The sequence below is a fragment of the Hyla sarda genome, chromosome 4, assembly GCF_029499605.1.
Source record: "Hyla sarda isolate aHylSar1 chromosome 4, aHylSar1.hap1, whole genome shotgun sequence".
Classification (NCBI taxonomy): Eukaryota; Metazoa; Chordata; class Amphibia; order Anura; family Hylidae; genus Hyla; species Hyla sarda.
This window is the reverse complement of record NC_079192.1, coordinates 8,084,420-8,105,272: the sequence shown is the minus strand read 5'-3', so window position 1 is coordinate 8,105,272 and position 20,853 is coordinate 8,084,420. Positions and strand designations below refer to the sequence as shown.

The 20,853-nt window shown below is 46.7% G+C and overlaps 1 protein-coding gene across 1 annotated transcript; it reads left to right on the top strand.

Moving 5' to 3' along the window:
* Positions 1-18,392: 18,392 nt before the first annotated feature.
* Positions 18,393-19,328, top strand: LOC130367203 (olfactory receptor 11L1-like). Its single transcript, XM_056569607.1, has one exon. It carries the CDS (start codon positions 18,393-18,395, stop codon positions 19,326-19,328), a length of 936 nt encoding a protein of 311 aa, XP_056425582.1.
* The last annotated feature ends 1,525 nt before the right edge of the window (positions 19,329-20,853 follow it).

The following is a 20,853-nucleotide window of genomic DNA, read 5'->3' as shown; positions in this document are numbered from 1 at the left end:
ACCCGGTCAGCAGGTCTGACCGGGGCGCTGCGATTGTGAGGAAGTTGCGAGCGCTCCGGGGAGGAGCGGGGACCCGGAGCGCTCGGCGTAACAGGTCCATTGTAAATGGTGGGGGTAAAAACTTCCCCTCTAAGGCAAATTTTCCACTTGGTTTTTTATCTGTCAGTTTTTGGAAAACTGACACTGCAGTTTTTGAGCCAAAGTCAAAAATGGATCCATAGAGGAGGAGAAGTATAAGTACTTCCTTTATATGTCATATTTCTTTTGAATACACTTATGGCTTTGGCTCAAAAACTGTTGTGTCAGTTTTCCAAAAAAATTGACAGATAAAAACTAAGTGGAAACTTAGCCTAAGGCCCTACTCTCGCATTATTAATTGCCTTCTTGGCAAGTGTCGCTCGCCCTAAAAAGGGTGGCCCCACGCAGGAATCTCTCCCTATTTCCACCTGCAAACACTGCCGTTTCCCAGGGTTTTTAGTTGGAAACAGGGAGAGTTTCCTGTGTGGGGCCGCCCTTTTTAAGACGAGGGACACTTTCCTCAAAAAGGTGGAAGGGAACAACGTATTGTCCATTGTATAAGGTGGGGGTAAAAACTTCCCCTGTAAAGCCCTACCTTCACTCTATTAATTCCCTTCTAGGCATTTGTTACTCACCCTAAAGGGCAGCCCCAGACAGGAAATTCTCTATTTCCACCTAAAAACCCTGGCAAATGGCAGTGTTTTTAGGTGGAAATAGGGAGAGGTTCCTGCGTGGGGCTGCCCTTTTTAGAACGAGTAACACTTGCCAAGAAAGGAATTGATAATGCAAAAGTGTAGCCTTACAGGGGAAGTTGTTACCCCCACCGGTTACAATGGACCATACGTTGTTCCCTTCCACCTTTTAGAGGTCTTTGCATCACATCAATACTTGGTGGTGTAGGTGGCACATGGTGCTTTCTGCACACCTTTCCTTTTGTCACATGCCGTAAAGGACATGTATTGTCCCTGCCCGTAGTTACAGCTCTACACGTTGGCACTGATGTGCACTTTGGTACACACCGACAGGCTCAAGGACTGGCCCACCTTCTGTTCCACAAAATTGTTCAGGGCTGGTACTGCCTTTTTCGCAAAGAAATGACGGCTTGGGACTCTCCACCGCGGCTCGGCACAAGCCATCAATTCTCTGAAAGGTGCAGAATCCACCACTTGAAAAGGGAGGGACTGCAACACCAGCAACTTAGACAGGAGCACATTCAGCTTCTGCGCCATTGGATGAATGGGCGCATACTGTTGTCTCTTGGACATGGCTTCGCCGATGGATTTCTGTCAGAATCGAACCAAACCTATATAAGTAGGGTATCATTTTATTCTTATGGACCTACAGAATAAAGATAAGGTGTCCTTTTTACCGAAAAATTTACTGCGTAAAAACGGAAGTCCCCAAAATTAGCAAAATTGTGTTTTTTCTTCAATTTTGTTGCACAATAATTTTTTTTGGGGGTTTCGTCGTAGATTTTTGGGTAAAATTACTAGTGTCATTACAAAGTGCAATTGGTAGTGCAAAAAATAAGCCATCGTATGGATTTTTCAGTGCAAAATTGAAAGAGTTATGATTTTTTAAAGGAGGAAAAAATTTAAGTGCAAAAACGGAAAAACCCCTGGTCCTTAAGGGGTTAAGGTATATTTATATTCAAATATAGGTCAGCCCAGCTCTTTGCTTAGCTTGGTAGGTATTGTAATGTTATGGCTTTTATGGGCTTGTTCTGCAGTGACAATATCCAACAAAAATCCAAAAGGATTTCAGGGCATTGATATAGACAACAACCTTTCGGGGTCCCCCCCCCCCCCCAAGGGGCTAGCCCTGATCTAAAACCCCCCTTAAAACTATAAAATTTATTGTGATCACTTTAAAATATAAATACTGGGTGTGAATCACTCTTTAACCCCTTAAGGACTGATCACTTTTTCACCTTAAGGACTGAGCCCTTTTTTGCATTTCTGACCACTGTCACTTTAAGCATTAATAACTCTGGGATGCTTTTACTGCTTGTTTTGATTCCGAGATTGTTTTTTCATGACATATTCTACTTTAATACAGTGGTAAATTTTCATCTTTACTTGCATCCTTTTCTGGTGAAAAATCCCCAAATCTCATGAAAATTTTGAAAATTTAGCATTTTTCTAATTTTGAAACTCTCTGCTTATAAAGAAAATGAATATTCCAAATAAATTATATATTGATTCACATATACAATATGTCTACTTTATGTTTCCATCATAAAGTTGACATGTTTTTCCTTTTGGAAGACATCAGAGGGCTTCAAAGTTCAGCAGCAATTTTCCAATTTTTCACAAAATTTTCAAAATCGGAATTTTTCAGGGACCAGTTCTGTTTCGAAGTGGATTTGAGGGGGTCTTCATATTAGAAATACCAAATAAATGACCCCATTATAAAAACTGCACCCCCCAAAGTATTCAAAATGACATTCAGTAACTGTGTTAACCCTTTAGGTGTTTAACAGGAATAGCAGCAAGGTAAAGGAGAAAATTCAAAATCTTCAATTTTTACACTCGCATGTTCTTGTAGACCCAGTTTTTCAAATTTTACAAGGGGTAAAAGGAGAAAAAGCCTCCCAAAATTTGTAACTTAATTTATCTCGAGTAAGGAAATACCTCATATGTGTATGTCAAGTGTTCGGCGGGCGCAGTAGAGGGCTCAGAAGGGAAGGAGCGACACTGGGATTTTGGAGAGTGAATTTTGCTGAAATGGTCTTTTGGGGGCATGTCACATTTAGTAAGCCCCCATGGTGCCAGAACAGCAGAAAACCCCACATGGCATACTATTTTGGAAACTATACCCCTCAAGGCACGTAACAAGGGGTCCAGTGAGCCTTTACACCCCACAGGTGTTTGACGACTTTTCGTTAAAATTGGATGTGTAAATTAATTTTTATTTTTTTCACTAAAATGGTGGTTTTCCCCCAACTTTTACATTTTTACAAGGGTAATGGGAGAAAATGTAAAATCAGCCACCCCTGTGCAAATCACCAATTTAGACCTCAAATGTACATGGCATGCTCTCACTTCTGAGCCATGTTGTGTGCCCACAAATGGGGTAGTTCTGTACTCAGGAGAAATTGTGTTACAAATTTTGAGGGTCTTTTTTTCTTTTTACCGCTTGTAAGTATGTAAGTATGGGGCAACACCAGCATGTTAGTGTAAGAAATTTTTTTTTTTTTTTACACTAACATGCTGGTGTAGACCCCAACTTTTCCTTTTCATAAGGGGTAAAAGGAGAAAAAGCCTCACAAAATTTGTAACGCAATTTCTTCCGAGTACGGAAATACCCCATATGTGGCCCTAAACTCTTTCCTTGAAATACGACAGGGCTCCGAAGTGAGAGAGAGCCATGCGCATTTGAGGACTTAATAGGGTATTTGAATGCGCCACAAAAATACCCTACGGCAATGTTTCCCAAACAGGGTGTTTCCAGCTGTTGCAAAACTCCCAGCATGTCTTGACAGTCAGTGGCTGTCAGCAATACTGTGAGTTGTTGTTTTTTCAACAGCTGGAGGCTCCGTTTTGTAAACAGTGCGTACAATACGTTTTTTTTTGAGTGGGGGGGGACTGTGTAGGGGGGTGTTTATGTAGTGTTTTACCCTTTATTATGTGTTAGTGTAGTGTTTTTAGGATGCATTCACACGGGCGGAGGTTTACAATGAGTTTGTCGCTGGGAGTTTGCTGCATCTCAAACTTGCAGCAGAACTCTCTGTAAACCCGCCCGTGTGAATGTATCCTGTACATTCACATGGGGGGGGGGGCAAATCTCCAGCTGTTGCAAAACTACAACTCCCAGCATGCACTGACAGACCATACATGCTGAGAGTTGTAGTTATGCAACAGATGGATGCACATTGGTTGCAAAACACAGAGTTTGTTACTTAACTCAGTGTTTCACAACCAGTGTGCCTCCAGCTGTTGCAAAACTAGAACTCTCAGCATGTACAGTCTCTCAGTGCATGCTTGGAGTTGTATTTTTGCAACAGCTGGAGGAACACTGGTTGCAAAATACTGAGTTAGCTAACAAACTCAGTTTCACAACCAATGTGTGTCCAGCTGTTGCAAAACTGCAACAATCAGCATGCATTGACAGCGGAAGGGCATGCTGGGAGTTGTAGTTTTGCAACAGCCGAAGGCACACTGCTACAACTCCCAGCATGCCCTTTGGTAGTCTCTGCATGCTGAGAGTTGTAGTTTTGCAACAGCTGGCTGCACACTTTTTCATAGAAAAAAAGTGCCTCCAGCTGTTGCAAAACTACAACCCCCAGCATGCACAGACTACCAAAGGGCATGCTGGGAGTTGTATTTGGAACTGCTGCAAAACTACAACTCCCAGCATGCTCTTTGCCTGTGCATGCTGCGATTTGTTGCTAAGCAACAGCAGGAAGTGATCAGGCCTCACCTGCTGCTGGAGCCTTCCGCTGGGCCCCCACCGCTGCTGCCGCCACCGCTGCTGCCGCCGATGCTGCTGCTCCTGTCGCCACCACCGATCCCGAGGGGACCCCGCCAGACCAGGGCAAGGTAGGAGACCCCCGCTGACGCTGATCTCCGCTATCTTCGCTGTCCAGATCGCCGCCCAGCAGGGTCTTGATTGATCGGTCATTCCGACCGATCAATCACGTGATCGTGAGGCGGCACCTGTGCCACCTCACTCCTGCTGGGTAAGGGTGAATGGGGCTGTCTCGGACAGCCCCATTCATCCTTTTTTTCCGGGACACCGGGTCACCAGAGACCTGATTGACCTGGAAAAGCTGCAAATCGTTGGTCTGAATTGACCGACGATTTGGTCTCGGGACCTCCCCCCCCAAGGGTTTGCATCTATCTATCAGCAGGCACTCCATATGCCCTCAGTCCTTAAGGACTTTAAAACGGGGGCGTATGGATACGCCCGGCATCCTTAAGGAGTTAAAAACACAGCCTGTATTCAGAATGTCATATCAGTACATCCTTGTGCATATGAGAATCACCATGGAAGGGTGGGCCATTTATATGGATACACCTTAATAAAATGGGAATGGTTGGTGATATTAACTTCCTGTTTGTGGCACATTAGTATATGTGAGGGGGGAAACTTTTCAAGATGGGTGGTGACCATGGCGGCCATTTTGAAGTCGGCCATTTTGAATCCAACTTTTGTTTTTTCAATAGGAAGAGGGTCATGTGGCACATCAACCTTATTGGGAATTTCCCAAGAAAAACAATGATGTGCTTGGTTTTAACATAACTTTATTCTTTCATGAGTTATTTACAAGTTTCTGACCACTTATAAAATGTGTTCAATGTGCTGCCCATTGTGTTAGATTGTCAATGCAACCCTCTTCTCTATATACTACTATATACTACTATATACACCACAGGAGAAATGCTAGCACAGGCTTCAATATCTGTATACACTGCTATATACTACTATATACACTGCAGGAGAAATGCTTGTTTAATTTACGTAACTTTTGCCCACAAATCATGTTGTCTGGATGATATCTGTCACGATTCGGCTGGCAGGAGGTGGATCCTCTGTGCCAGAGAGGGATTGGCGTGGACCGTGCAAGTGGACCGGTTCTAAGTTACTACTGGTATTCACCAGAGCCCGCCGCAAAGCGGGATGGACTTGCAGCGGCGGTAGTAACCAGGTCGTATCCACTAGCAACGGCTCAACCTCTCTGACTGCTGAAGATAGGCGCGGTACAAGGGAGTAGACAAGAGCAAGGTCGGACGTAGCAGAAGGTCGGGGCAGGCAGCAAGGATCGTAGTCAGGGGCAACGGCAGGAGGTCTGGAACACAGGCTAGGAACACACAAGGAAACGCTTTCACTGGCACGATGGCAACAAGATCCGGCGAGGGAGTGCAGGGGAAGTGAGGTATACATAGGGAGTGCACAGGTGAACACACTAATTAGAACAACTGCGCCAATCAGATGCGCAGTGGCCCTTTAAATCGCAGAGACCAGGCGCGCGCGCGCCGGGACAGGACCGACGGAGAGCGAGTCAGGTACGGGAGCCGGGGTGCGCATCGCGAGCGGGCGCCACCCGCATCGCGAATCGCATCCCGGCTGGAGGCGGTATCGCAGCGCACCCGGTCAGTGGATCTGACCGGGGCGCTGCAGTAGCGAGGATGTTGCGAGCGCTCCGGGGAGGAGCGGGGACCCGGAGCGCTCGGCGTAACAGTACACCCCCCCCTTGGGTCTCCCCCTCTTCTTAGAGCCTGAGAACCTGAGGACCAGACTTTTGTCTAGGATATTGTCCTCAGGTTCCCAGGATCTCTCTTCAGGACCACAGCTCTCCCAGTCAACCAAAAAAAAGGTTTTCCCTCTGACCTTCTTGGAGGCCAGTATCTCCTTTACGGAGAAGATGTCAGAAGAACCGGAAACAGGAGTGGGAGAAACAAGTTTGGGAGAGAAACGGTTGATGATGAGTGGTTTAAGAAGAGAGACATGAAAGGAATTAGGAATACGAAGAGAAGGAGGAAGAAGAAGTTTGTAAGAGACAGGATTAATTTGGCACAAGATTTTGAAAGGACCAAGATAGCGTGGTCCCAATTTGTAGCTGGGGACACGGAAGCGGACATATTTAGCGGAGAGCCATACCTTGTCTCCGGGAGAAAAAATGGGAGGAGCTCTTCTTTTCTTATCAGCAAACTTTTTCATGCGAGATGAAGCCTGTAAGAGAGAATTTTGGGTCTCTTTCCATATGGTGGAAAGATCACGAGTTATTTCATCCACAGCGGGCAAACCAGAGGGCAAGGGAGTAGGGAGGGGGGGAAGAGGGTGACGGCCGTACACCACGAAAAATGGGGATTTGGAAGAAGATTCAGAGACTCTGAAGTTGTACGAGAATTTGGCCCATGGTAGAAGATCTGCCCAGTCATCCTGGCGGGAGGAAACAAAATGCCGTAAATAGTCACCCAGGACCTGGTTAATTCTTTCTACTTGCCCATTGGATTGAGGATGATAAGCAGAAGAGAAGTTTAATTTAATCTTGAGTTGTGTACAGAGAGCCCTCCAGAATTTTGACACGAATTGGACGCCTCTATCAGAGACGATCTGCGTGGGCAAACCGTGAAGATGAAAAATGTGTACAAAAAATTGTTTTGCAAACTGAGGCGCTGAAGGAAGACCAGGAAGAGGAATAAAGTGTGCCATCTTGGAAAATCGATCAACGACCACCCAAACAACAGTGTTGCCACGGGATGGGGGTAAGTCTGTAATAAAGTCCATACCAATCAGAGACCAAGGCTGTTCGGGGACAGGCAGAGGATGAAGGAGACCAGCAGGCTTCTGGCGAGGAGTCTTATCCCGGGCACAGACAGTGCAGGCCCGCACAAAATCAACAACATCCGTCTCCAGAGTCGGCCACCAATAGAAACGAGAGATGAGTTGCAAGGACTTTTTGATGCCCGCCTGGCCAGCGAGGTGGGAGGAGTGACCCCATTTGAGGATTCCGAGGCGTTGGCGTGGAGAAACGAAGGTCTTCCCTGGAGGAGTTTGCCTGATGGAGGCTGGAGAAGTGGAGATCAGGCAGTCAGGAGGAATGATGTGTTGCGGAGAGAGTTCTACTTCCGAGGCATCCGAGGAACGAGAGAGAGCATCGGCCCTAATGTTCTTGTCGGCAGGGCGAAAGTGAATTTCAAAATTAAAACGGGCAAAGAACAGAGACCACCTGGCCTGGCGAGGATTCAGCCGTTGGGCAGACTGAAGATAGGAGAGATTCTTGTGATCGGTGTAAATGATAACTGGAAATTTTGATCCCTCCAGCAGATGCCTCCATTCCTCAAGTGCTAATTTAATGGCCAGTAGCTCTCGATCCCCGATGGAGTAGTTCCTCTCCGCCGGAGAGAAGGTCCTAGAAAAAAAACCACAAGTAACAGCATGCCCGGAAGAATTTTTTTGTAGAAGGACCGCTCCAGCTCCCACTGAGGAGGCATCAACCTCCAATAGGAAGGGTTTAGATGGGTCAGGTCTGGAGAGCACGGGAGCAGAAGAAAAGGCAGACTTGAGCCGTTTAAATGCGTCTTCCGCTTGAGGAGGCCAGGACTTAGGATTGGCATTCTTCTTGGTTAAAGCCACGATAGGAGCCACAATGGTGGAAAAATGTGGAATAAATTGTCTGTTATAATTGGCGAACCCCAAAAAACGCTGAATAGCACGGAGTCCGGAGGGGCGTGGCCAATCTAAGACGGCAGAGAGTTTATCCGGGTCCATTTGTAGTCCCTGGCCAGAGACCAAGTATCCTAGGAAAGGAAGAGATTGACATTCAAACAGACATTTCTCCATTTTGGCATAAAGTTGATTATCTCGAAGTCTCTGAAGAACCATGCGGACATGCTGGCGGTGTTCTTCTAAGTTGGCAGAAAAAATCAGGATATCGTCCAGATACACAACAACACAGGAATATAAGAGATCACGAAAAATTTCATTAACAAAGTCTTGGAAGACGGCACAGTACAGGCAAAGATTCTCCATGCGGCGTCGTGTCCTCTCTTGAGGTGTCAAGCGAGACCGGTCAAAGGAGGCAAAGGAACGGATTGCAGAGGACCAGAGGAGAGAGGAGCCGGGGAGAAAAAACGCCTCGTGCGAACAAAGTCCATATCCTGGCGGAGCTCCTGACGCCTTTCGGAAAAACGCATGTCAATGCGAGTAGCTAGATGAATGAGTTCATGTAGGTTAGCAGGAATTTCTCGTGCGGCCAGAACATCTTTAATGTTGCTGGAAAGGCCTTTTTTAAAGGTCGCGCAGAGGGCCTCATTATTCCAGGAAAGTTCGGAAGCCAGAGTACGGAATTGTATGGCGTACTCGCCAACGGAAGAATTACCCTGGACCAGGTTCAGCAGGGCATTCTCAGCAGAAGAGGCTCGGGCAGGTTCCTCAAAGACACTTCGAATTTCCGAGAAGAAGGAGTGTACAGAGGCAGTGACGGGGTCATTGCGTTCCCAGAGCGGTGTGGCCCATGACAGGGCTTTCCCAGACAGAAGGCTGACTACGAAAGCCACCTTAGACCTTTCAGTAGGAAACTGGTCCGACATCATCTCCAAGTGCAGGGAACATTGTGAAAGAAAGCCACGGCAAAACTTAGAGTCCCCATCAAATTTATCCGGCAAGGATAGTCGTAGGCCGGAAGCGGCCACTCGCTGCGGAGGAGGTGCAGGAGCTGGCGGAGGAGATGATTGCTGAAGCTGTGGTAGTAGCTGCTGTAGCATCACGGTCAGTTGAGACAGCTGATGGCCTTGTTGCGCTATCTGTTGTGACTGCTGGGCGACCACCGTGGTGAGGTCGGCGACAACTGGCAGTGGAACTTCAGCGGGATCCATGGCCGGATCTACTGTCACGATTCGGCTGGCAGGAGGTGGATCCTCTGTGCCAGAGAGGGATTGGCTTGGACCGTGCTAGTGGACCGGTTCTAAGTTACTACTGGTATTCACCAGAGCCTGCCGCAAAGCGGGATGGACTTGCAGCGGCGGTAGTAACCAGGTCGTATCCACTAGCAACGGCTCAACCTCTCTGACTGCTGAAGATAGGCGCGGTACAAGGGAGTAGACAAGAGCAAGGTCGGACGTAGCAGAAGGTCGGGGCAGGCAGCAAGGATCGTAGTCAGGGGCAACGGCAGGAGGTCTGGAACACAGGCTAGGAACACACAAGGAAACGCTTTCACTGGCACGATGGCAACAAGATCCGGCGAGGGAGTGCAGGGGAAGTGAGGTATACATAGGGAGTGCACAGGTGAACACACTAATTAGAACAACTGCGCCAATCAGGGGCGCAGTGGCCCTTTAAATCGCAGAGACCCGGCGCGCGCGCGCCGGGACAGGACCGACGGAGAGCGAGTCAGGTACGGGAGCCGGGGTGCGCATCGCGAGCGGGCGCCACCCGCATCGCGAATCGCATCCCGGCTGGAGGCGGTATCGCAGCGCACCCGGTCAGTGGATCTGACCGGGGCGCTGCAGTAGCGAGGATGTTGCGAGCGCTCCGGGGAGGAGCGGGGACCCGGAGCGCTCGGCGTAACAATATCCCAAAAGAGAACCAGGCTTAGCGTCTGTTTTGACTCTTTAAAGGGGCTGTCCCTGATTGTCTGCTTGCTTTTTCCAGCCATCTCCTGCCTGTTTGCAAGAGGTAGTCGACAAAAATGGAAGCAGCCAAAGTGGATTTACGCAATTTACGTAACTTTCACTCACTTTTATGGGAGTTGTGCAATTTGCAATTTCCGAGCTCTATTCTCCGCAAAGCCAACCCCCCCCCCCCCCCCCCCCTCAATCCACTACAAAAAGCCATCTTGTAACTTTTGGGGGCTTCCTATTCTACACAGTGCACCTTTCGGTAAAAATAGCCCCTTATATTTATTCTGTAGGTCCATGTGATTAAATTGATGCCCAACTTATTAAAATTATAACTTTTTGAACCAAAATGAGTATATTTAAAAATGCTCTCTTCTGATCTCTAACTTTTAATTTTTTTTGAATACAGGGATGTATGTGGCTCATTTTTTGCCCTATGACCTAGTATTTACTTGTGCTATTTTTGTTTTGATGGAACTTTTTGAACACTTTTTAGAAATTTTTGTAGGGTTTTCAAAGTGACCAAAAATACACAATTTTTTCTTTACATAAACACCATTGACCGTGCAGTTTAATTAACATTATATTTTTATAATTTGGACATTCACACACGCACCAATACCACATATGTTTATTTTTGTTTACATATTTTTTTTTTTTTTTATGGGATAAGGGGGCGATTCAAACTTTCATTAGGGAGGGGGTTAATGAACATTTATTAACTTTTTTTTTACACTTTTTTATAGTCTGAAATGATATGACATAGCATTGACATAGCATTTCTTGATTGCTCCAGGCTGCTGAGGCATCCTGGAACATCCTAGCAACGATCGCATGGCGAGGAGGCCGGAAAAGGCCGCAACTGTTCATAATTTTTAGACACCGCAATGAACTTTGATCTAATGGGTTGATGCCAGGCATCACCGAGATTGGTGATGTCCGGTGTTAGCTACAGGTCCTAGCGGCTGATCACCTTGCTATGAGATGGGGTCAGCTCCTGAGTCCCCGTTATAGAAGGGGAGCAGATAGAGGACATACAGGTAAGCCGTTCGTCATTAAGGGTGCGTTCAAAGGCTAGTAAGTAGCAGCGGTGTCACGATGCCGGCTGGCAGGTAGTGGATCCTCTGTGCCAGAGAGGGATTGGCGAGGACCGCGCTAGTGGACCGGTTCTAAATCACTACTGGTTTTCACCAGAGCCCGCCGCAAAGCGGGATGGTCTTGCTGCGGCGGTAGTGACCAGGTCGTATCCACTAGCAACGGCTCACCTCTCTGACTGCTGATGATGGGCGAGGTACAAGGGAGTAGACAGAAGCAAGGTCGGACGTAGCAGAAGGTCGGGGGCAGGCGGCAAGGTTCGTAGTCAGGGTGGATAGCAGAAGTACTGGTACACAGGCTTTAGACACACAAAACGCTTTCACTAGGCACAAGGGCAACAAGATCCGGCAAGGAAGTGCATGGGAGGAGGTCAGATAAAGGCAGGGAGCAGATGGAAGCCAATCAAGCTAATTGGGCCAGGCACCAATCATTGGTGCACTGGCCCTTTAAGTCTCAGGGAGCTGGCGCGCGCGCGCCCTAGAGAGCGGAGCCGCGCGCGCCAGCACATGACAGCAGGGGACGGGAACGGGTAAGTGACCTGGGATGCGACTCGCAAGCGGGCGCGTCCCGCTGTGCGAATCGCATCCCCAACAGCCATGACAGTGCAGCGCTCCCGGTCAGCGGGACTGACCGGGGAGCTGCAGGGAGAAAGACGCCGTGAGCGCTCCGGGGAGGAGCGGGGACCCGGAGCGCTAGGCGTAACAGTACCCCCCCCCCTTAGGTCTCCCCTTTTTTTTGTCCGGTGACTGCCTCCCCTGGGATGAGGACACCGGGAAGGAATGGATGGTTTCCTCAATGGCAGGCAGTACAGCAGGAGTGGGAATGGGGAGGGAGGGCAGAGGGCGAGGCCTGGCACGGGGCAGTGTGACACCAGGACGAGGGCCATGAGGAGGCACCGAGGCTTGCCTGAGTGGACTGGGAGGGGGGGAGAGGCATTTTCTGTGGCAGGCAGAGTCCCTAACGACCTTAGGGAGACCGGATACAGGAGGAACCACAGGGTCACGGCAGGGAGTACTGGGAACCGGTTTAAGGCAGTCTTTGGAACAAGAGGGACCCCAACTCTTGATCTCCCCAGTGGACCAGTCCAGGGTTGGGGAATGGTGTAGAAGCCAGGGTAGTCCAAGGAGAACTTCAGAAGTGCAATTGGGGAGGACCAAAAACTCAATTTTCTCATGATGAGGTCCGATGCACATTAGGAGGGGCTCCGTGCGGAAACGCACGGTGCAATCCAACCTGGCTCCGTTGACCGCGGAAATGTGGAGTGGCTTGACAAGACGGGTCACCGGGATGCGGAATTTATTCGCCAAGGACTCCCGAATAAAATTCCCAGAGGCACCAGAGTCCAGGCAGGCCACGGCTGAGAGGGAAGAGATTGCTGAAGAAGAAATCCGTACAGGCACCGTGAGACGTGGAGAAGCAGACTTAGAGCCAAGAGACGCCACACCCACGTGAGCTGGGTGCGTGCGTACGTTTCCCAGGCGTGGAGGACGGATAGGGCAATCCACCAAGAAATGCTCGGTACTGGCACAGTACAGACAAAGATTCTCTTCCTTACGGCGATTCCTCTCTTCCAGGGTCAGGCGAGACCGATCCACTTGCATGGCTTCCTCGGCGGGAGGCCTAGGCGCAGATTGCAGTGGAGACTGTGGGAGAGGTGTCCAGAGATCTAAGTCTTTTTCCTGGCGGAGCTCTTGATGTCTCTCAGAAAAACGCATGTCAATGCGAGTGGCTAGATGAATGAGTTCATGCAGGTTAGCAGGAGTTTCTCGTGCGGCCAGAACATCTTTAATGTTGCTGGATAGGCCTTTTTTAAAGGTCGCGCAGAGGGCCTCATTATTCCAGGATAGTTCAGAAGCAAGAGTACGGAATTGTATGGCGTACTCGCCAACGGAAGAATTACCCTGGACCAGGTTCAGCAGGGCAGTCTCAGCAGAAGAGGCTCGGGCAGGTTCCTCAAAGACACTTCGAATTTCCGAGAAGAAGGAGTGTACAGAGGCAGTGACGGGGTCATTGCGGTCCCAGAGCGGTGTGGCCCATGACAGGGCTTTTCCAGACAGAAGGCTGACTACGAAAGCCACCTTAGACCTTTCAGTAGGAAACTGGTCCGACATCATCTCCATGTGCAGGGAACATTGCGAAAGAAAGCCACGGCAAAACTTAGAGTCCCCATTAAATTTGTCCGGCAAGGACAGGCGGAGGCTAGGAGTGGCCACTCGCTGCGGAAGGGGTGCAGGAGCTGGCGGAGGAGATGATTGCTGCTGAAGTTGTGACTGAAGTTGGTGCACAATGGTGGACATTTCCGACAGCTGGTGGGTTAGATGGGCGATCTGTCGGGATTGCTGAGCGACCACCGTGGTGATATCAGAGATATAAGGCAGAGGGACCTCAGCGGGATCCATGGCCGGATCTACTGTCACGATGCCGGCTGGCAGGTAGTGGATCCTCTGTGCCAGAGAGGGATTGGCGAGGACCGCGCTAGTGGACCGGTTCTAAGTCACTACTGGTTTTCACCAGAGCCCGCCGCAAAGCGGGATGGTCTTGCTGCGGCGGTAGTGACCAGGTCGTATCCACTAGCAACGGCTCACCTCTCTGACTGCTGATGATGGGCGAGGTACAAGGGAGTAGACAGAAGCAAGGTCGGACGTAGCAGAAGGTCGGGGGCAGGCGGCAAGGTTCGTAGTCAGGGTGGATAGCAGAAGTACTGGTACACAGGCTTTAGACACACAAAACGCTTTCACTAGGCACAAGGGCAACAAGATCCGGCAAGGAAGTGCATGGGAGGAGGTCAGATAAAGGCAGGGAGCAGATGGAAGCCAATCAAGCTAATTGGGCCAGGCACCAATCATTGGTGCACTGGCCCTTTAAGTCTCAGGGAGCTGGCGCGCGCGCGCCCTAGAGAGCGGAGCCGCGCGCGCCAGCACATGACAGCAGGGGACGGGAACGGGTAAGTGACCTGGGATGCGACTCGCAAGCGGGCGCGTCCCGCTGTGCGAATCGCATCCCCAACGGCCATGACAGTGCAGCGCTCCCGGTCAGCGGGACTGACCGGGGAGCTGCAGGGAGAAAGACGCCGTGAGCGCTCCGGGGAGGAGCGGGGACCCGGAGCGCTAGGCGTAACAAGCGGGTTTTCCGCTGCAGGAATCCTGCTGCGAGTTACGCTACCATTGATTTAAAAGGGTCCACAGACAGTTCGCAATCGTGTCAGATTTGCGGACTCTCCGTGGGCCTATTCAAATGAATGGTAGCGTAACTCACAGGGGGTTTCCTGCTGCGGGAAACCCGCTGCTAGTTACTAGTGTGTGAACGCACCCTAAGGAGTTAATAAAGGCCTCTCATAAGCCATTCTTCCAGTGGACCTTCTGCCACTGAGATAATGATCTCCCCCATTCTTACAGCGGAATCAGTGCAGAATACATTGCCCTCTATAGGGGCGACAGTGTCCACGCAGACCGTTTTTAGGTCGGGATACTGCAGTATGAACCCTGCTTAAGTGTCCCTCACAGAGATCTTCACCTAACAACTGCTATTTCTAAAATGGCTGCTGAAGCTATGTGCATTGGCTTTTTCAGTGGATGTGACATAACCCCTATACTGCCTCCTGAATGGCTGGAAGAACAGTTTGAAAGGCATTAGGGTATTTTCTAGGTCATGTGATCCTCACTTCTTCTTTTTCTTTTCATCATGTTGTTGATCTTATTTTAGCAGGTTTTGTCGAACTGAACAATCTAAAGGCTTCAAGAACCAGAAAGCCTTTAGCTACTCTATGGCTTTAAAGGGGAAATCCGCTGCTCAGCGTTTGAGCCAAACTGTTCCGAATGCTGGAGCCGTCTCACAACATCACACAATGCCCTCTCAATGCAAGTCTATGGGAGGGGGCGTGACAGCCGTCACGCCCCCTCCCATAGACTTGCATTGGGGGGGTGGGGCGTGATGTCATGAGGGTGCCGGGCTATGACTTCACGAGCTCCCGGCACCGGCTCCAGCGTTAGGAACAATTGGTTCCAAATGCTGAGCAGCGGAGTACCCCTTTAAGTAAAGCAGGTAAATATATTGTAAGGTAATGTAAAAAATATATATCTAAATAATAAAACTCAATTTCATACTTTTTTTTGACTAAAATAACAATTGAACATTACATCATGAGGGACAATTACAATTCTCAGAGATAATGAGAAGATCGAAATGACATTGGATAACTAAATGAATGTGTCCCCGGGTAACAAACTGCAATGCATAAAAAGACAATGGTTATATCTTATGTGTAAGCACATACTACAATAGTTGGGTGCCGAAAAGGAGAATTGTGGTGAGATAAGAAGCCAACATTTATGCTGAGGTCTATTATTTTCATGGTAAGATCCTTCCTGAGTAAAAAAAGTTGCAAAATATAAAAATCATCAAAATCTGTAGAAATAATCTATACGAGACATGCACATTACATGATTGTCAGCAAATCCTGCTAGTGAAAACAGCTGTCCTGTGGCCCCCGTTGTCTTCGGTTTGGGCAACTAAGGTTTGGATTGTTGAGTTATAACATACATTTTATTATTTAATCTTATTTCCTATCTCTACCCTGATACCAGTGAAAATTCAGTCTTGTCAAGAAAACTTAAGAAATGTCAGAGTTGTTAAAGCAGAACTCGGGTGATGATTAGTGTTGCTCGCGAATATTCGCAATTCGAATATTATTCGCGAATATCGCATATTCGCGAATTCGCGAATTTCGCGAATATAGCGCTGTATATTCGTAATTACGAATATTCGTTTTTTTTTTTTTTTTTTTTTTTTTTTTCTTCACAGTACACATCACAGTGATCCCCCCTCTCTGCTTCCAGCTTGTGTGGTGTAAAGAAGGCTATAATACTACTGTGTGAGACTGGCGTGCGAAAATTCGCATATGCGAAAATTAGCATATGCTAATTTTCGCATATGCGAAAATGTGCATATGTTAATTTTCGCATACGTGTATTTTCGCACATGCGAAAATAAAACGAGAGTATAACGAATATGCGAATATTCGCGAATATATGACGAATATTCGTCCATATATTCGCGAATATTCGCGAATTCGAATATGGCCTATGCCGCTCAACACTAGTGATGATGCCTGTTTAAAGGGGTATTACAGTAAAAAAAAAAAAAAAAAAACATCTTTTATTTTCATATCAACTGGCTCCAGAAAGCTAAACAGATTTGTAAATGACTTCTATTAAAAAAAAATCTTAATCCTTCCAGTTCTTATCCGTTGTTGAAGTTGAGTTGTTCTTTTCTGTCTGACCACAGTGCTCTCTGTTGACACTTCTTTCTGTCTTAGGAACTGTCCAGAGCAGGAGAGGTTTGCTGTGGGGATTTGCTCCTACTCTGCACAGTTCCTGACATGGACAGAGGTGTCTGCAGAAAGCACTGTTCTCAGACAGAAACTAACAACTCAACTTCAGCAGCTGATACGTACTGGAAGGATTTATATATATATATATATATATATATATATATATATATATATATATATTTTAATAGAAGTAATTTACAAATCTGTTTAACTTTCTGGAGCCAGTTGATACGACCCCCCCCCCCCCCCTCCCCCACTGGAATATCCCTTTAAATCTCCTGGCAACTTGGTAGTTGGCGACTTGCCTGAGATCACAGCAATCAGGATACAGATTTCCATGAAGTTCCATAGTCTTGCATTGGACTTCCAGCAGATCGGTATTCTGATCGTTGCAGTGTTGGGCAAGTCTCTGGCTACCTAGGTGATAAAAACAAGTAGCCAGTCACCAGACCATCATTGGAGTTACACTTTATCCAATAGCTTCCTGACAATGCCAATTAAAATGTCTGGGTATCTTAGGCAGCTCGCTTACATAATCCACCAAACCCTGGTGCCTGAGCTGTACCCAGTCCTTCAGTACTGCATACAATGTCCAGGGCTTATTGTTAAAGGGGTACTCTAGTGGAATTTTTTTTTTTTAATCAACTGGTGCCAGAAAGTTAAACAGATTTGTAAATTACTTCTGTTAAAAAAATCGTAATCCCTCCAGGACTTATCAGCTGCTGTATGCTTCACAGGAAGTTCTTTTCTTTTGAATTTATTTTCTGTCTGACCACAGTGCCCTCTGCTGACACCTCTGTCCGTGTCAGGAACTGTCCCGAGCCAGAGAGGTTTGCTATGGGGATTTGTTGCTGCCATGGACAGTTCCTGACATGTAGGACTTGTAGGAAAGGCCCCATTGTGAGGGATAGCCCTGGTCAATGGAGGTCCTAGGACAACATGTTAAAATTATGCATATGTTTTTTATACAAAATATAGAAGAGGTCCAGCACTTGTTCCGATACGAATAAAATGTCTTCAGGACATGACAGATGCAAAAAAGCTGACGTGTTACGGTTGCGTGCTTCGACCTTAGTCATACTTAGTACGACTAAGGTTGCAGCACACGTCCGAAACACGTCACATTTGTGCATCTGTCATGTCCTGTTGAGTCAATAAAGACATTTTATTCGTATCGTAACAAGTGCTGGACCTCTTCTATATTTTGGATTGCTGTGTGGGATGAGAGTCTGTCCTGGTCCATGCCGCTGTTAGGCTACCAGGGTGAGCTGATTACCTACCTATATATTTCATATGTTTTTTATTTACTGTCTTTTGTCAGATTTACCATTGAAACATTTTTTCAGGGGTGGAGGATGTGAGTGGTGCTGATCTGAAGTCTGAAATGATATATTGTCACTAGAGTTGTGGCTTGGTGAGAGAAGAGCAGCGTGCGACTAGTGGCCCTTCAACACAACAAGAGCCATAATGCTCCAGCACCTTGAAACAAAAGAAATGTGCATGAAAACCCAAGACCAAGCACAGGAGCAGAATGCCCTGGACATCCATAGTGCCTCCACTAATGCAGATACCACTGGTCAAAGAAGAATCAAGGCAGTAATTACCAGACCGTAGAGGAGTTGTAAGCATCAAGAAAGAGCGTCACATTCATCCACTTCTGTAGAGTCTAGCATTTAAGTGTTGGCTATGTTTTACCCCCAGGTGCCCAAGCCTAAAGAACTCCCTCCTGAAAGCCCACTCGATAGGATTATGTCAGGTTATTTCTGTATACTACGTCCCAATAGCCACCATCTTGCCTCTTAAGGCTTTCATCTTTATGAGCTTCTACGTGTTCTAGATCCTTCTATAATGGAACATTTTTTGAAAAACTCTAAAACTCCCCAGCTATGAGTAAAGTCAACCAGTCTTCAGTCACTGAGTTCCTGTTATTGGGGTTCCCAGATGTGACTGGCTACAAGGCCATTGTTTTTTTTACAGCAGTCGTGTTAATTTACGTCTTCACTCTGATGATAAATGCTATAGTCATCGTGTTGGTCTCCATAAAGCCTCAGCTCCATTCTCCCATGTACTTCTTCCTCCAGCAGTTATTATTCATTGAATCCATGTTTCTGACTCTCATTGTTCCTAACATGCTGCGTGTTATATGGCTAGGAGGTGCCAGAGTCTCTGTTGGGGGATGTATAACCCAAACCTATATGTATTGTGCCATAGGATGTACAGAATGTCACCTCCTCACAGTCATGGCCTATGATCGGTACTTAGCCATTTGTAACCCTCTTCGCTACAACACCATCATGGACACCAGACTTCAGAATCTCTTGGTCATCTATTGTTGGGTTTTTGGTTTCCTCGTGACCCAGATCACTCTTAATTTACTTTGCCATCTTGAGTTCTGTGGCCCCCATGTGATAGATCATTTTTTCTGTGATGTTGGACCTTTTATTGAACTCTCCTGCTCTTACAAAGTTGTCTTACAACTGGAGATCCTGATTATCTCTGTCCCTATAATAGTCATACCTTTTATTTTAGTCACTGTCAGCTACGTCTATGTCTTCATAACAATTCTTGGCATCTCCTCTGCGAAAGGGAGGAAGAAAACCTTCTCCACCTGTAGCTCCCACCTCACTGTGGTCACCTTGTACTTTGGCACCCTCATCACCATCTACACAGTCCCATCTAATGAATACGCCTTGTCTATAAACAAACTAATATCATTTCTGTACATTGTGGTGACTCCTCTGTTTAACCCCATCATATACTGCTTGAGGAACCAAGAAATGAGACTTGTCTTAGAGAAGTTATTTAGAAGAAGAGAGAAATAGTTGGAAAAAAACTACATAAGAAATAAAGTCACTATAATTGCATAGTCCAATTAATAAATTGTAAGCTAAATCTTTGTATCTGGTTTATTGTTCTGAGCAAAATCTTAATGGGTCACTAAGCTGTGCTTCAACAATCACCAGTTACGACATCCCAATGGCAATGGCTCCTGTATTTTTCATATATTGTAAAATGTTATTACAAAATGAATTATGAACCTTTTTCAGCTTGTGATGTTTAAACATAAGATATGATGAATCTATTTATATTTGGATCCTATCTGGTCTTCCATATGCATTACAGTCACTGCATGTAGCCTGCTAGGCTGCATTCACACCACATTTTTTACATACGGGTGCCGGATCCGGCTGAAGGAGGGGAAAACCGGGTGCTCCCGTACTCCAGCCGGATCAGCCTGGGACTCCATTTACTTTAATGAGCCAACCGGAGTCAAACGGTGACCAGACCTAAAACCGTAGTATACCACGGTTTTAGGTCAGGTCCAAAACCGGATACGGGTCAAAACTGAGCCGACCGGAGTCACCGTTTGACTCAGGTCGGCTCATTAAAGTAAATGGAGTCCCGGACTGATCCGGTTGGGGTACGGGAGCGCCCTGTTTTCTCTTCCCCCAGCCGGATCCGGCACCCGTATGTAAAAAACGTGGTGTGAATGCACCCTTATATTGATACATGTCATGTACATGAGATGTTCAGGATGAGTCTTACTACCATTCATCTTTGTCTATGGAGATTACATGATTTTGTGTTGATTCTTGTTTAACCCCTTAAGGACCAGGTCATTTTACACCTTAAGGACCAGAGCGTTTTTTGGTAATCTGACCACTGTCACTTTAAACATTAATAACTCTGGAATGCTTTTAGTTATCATTCTGATTCCAAGAATGTTTTTTCGCGACATATTCTACTTTAACTTAGTGGTAAAATTTTATGGTAACTTGCATCCTTTCTTGGTGAAAAATCCCCAAATTTGATGAAAAAAATGAAAATGTAGCATTTTTCTAACTTTGAAGCTCTCTGCTTGTAAGGAAAATGGATATTCAAAATATATATTTTTGGGTTCACATATACAATATGTCTACTGTATGTTTGCATCATAAAATTTATGAGTTTTTACTTTTGGAAGACACCAGAGGGCTTCAAAGTTCAGCAGCAATTTTGAAATTTTTCACAAAATTTTCAAACTCATTATTTTTCAGGGACCAGTTCAGTTTTGAAGTGGATTTGAAGGGTCTTCATATTAGAAATACCCCATAAAAGACCCCATTATAAAAACTACATCCCCCAAAGTATTCAAAATGACATTCAGTAAGTGTATTAACCCTTTAGGTGTTTCACAGAAATAGCAGCAAAGTGAAGGAGAAAATTCAAAATCTTCATTTTTTACACTTGCATGTTCTTGTAGACCCAATTTTTTTATTTTTGCAAGGGGTAAAAAGGAGAAAATTTGTACTTGTATTTGAAACCCAATTTCTCTCGAGTAAGGACACACCTCATATGTCTATGTTA

Excerpts from the sequence above, each read along its gene's own strand:
- LOC130367203 (XM_056569607.1), top strand. The coding sequence starts at position 18,393 with ATGAGTAAAGTCAACCAGTCTTCAGTCACTGAGTTCCTGTTATTGGGG.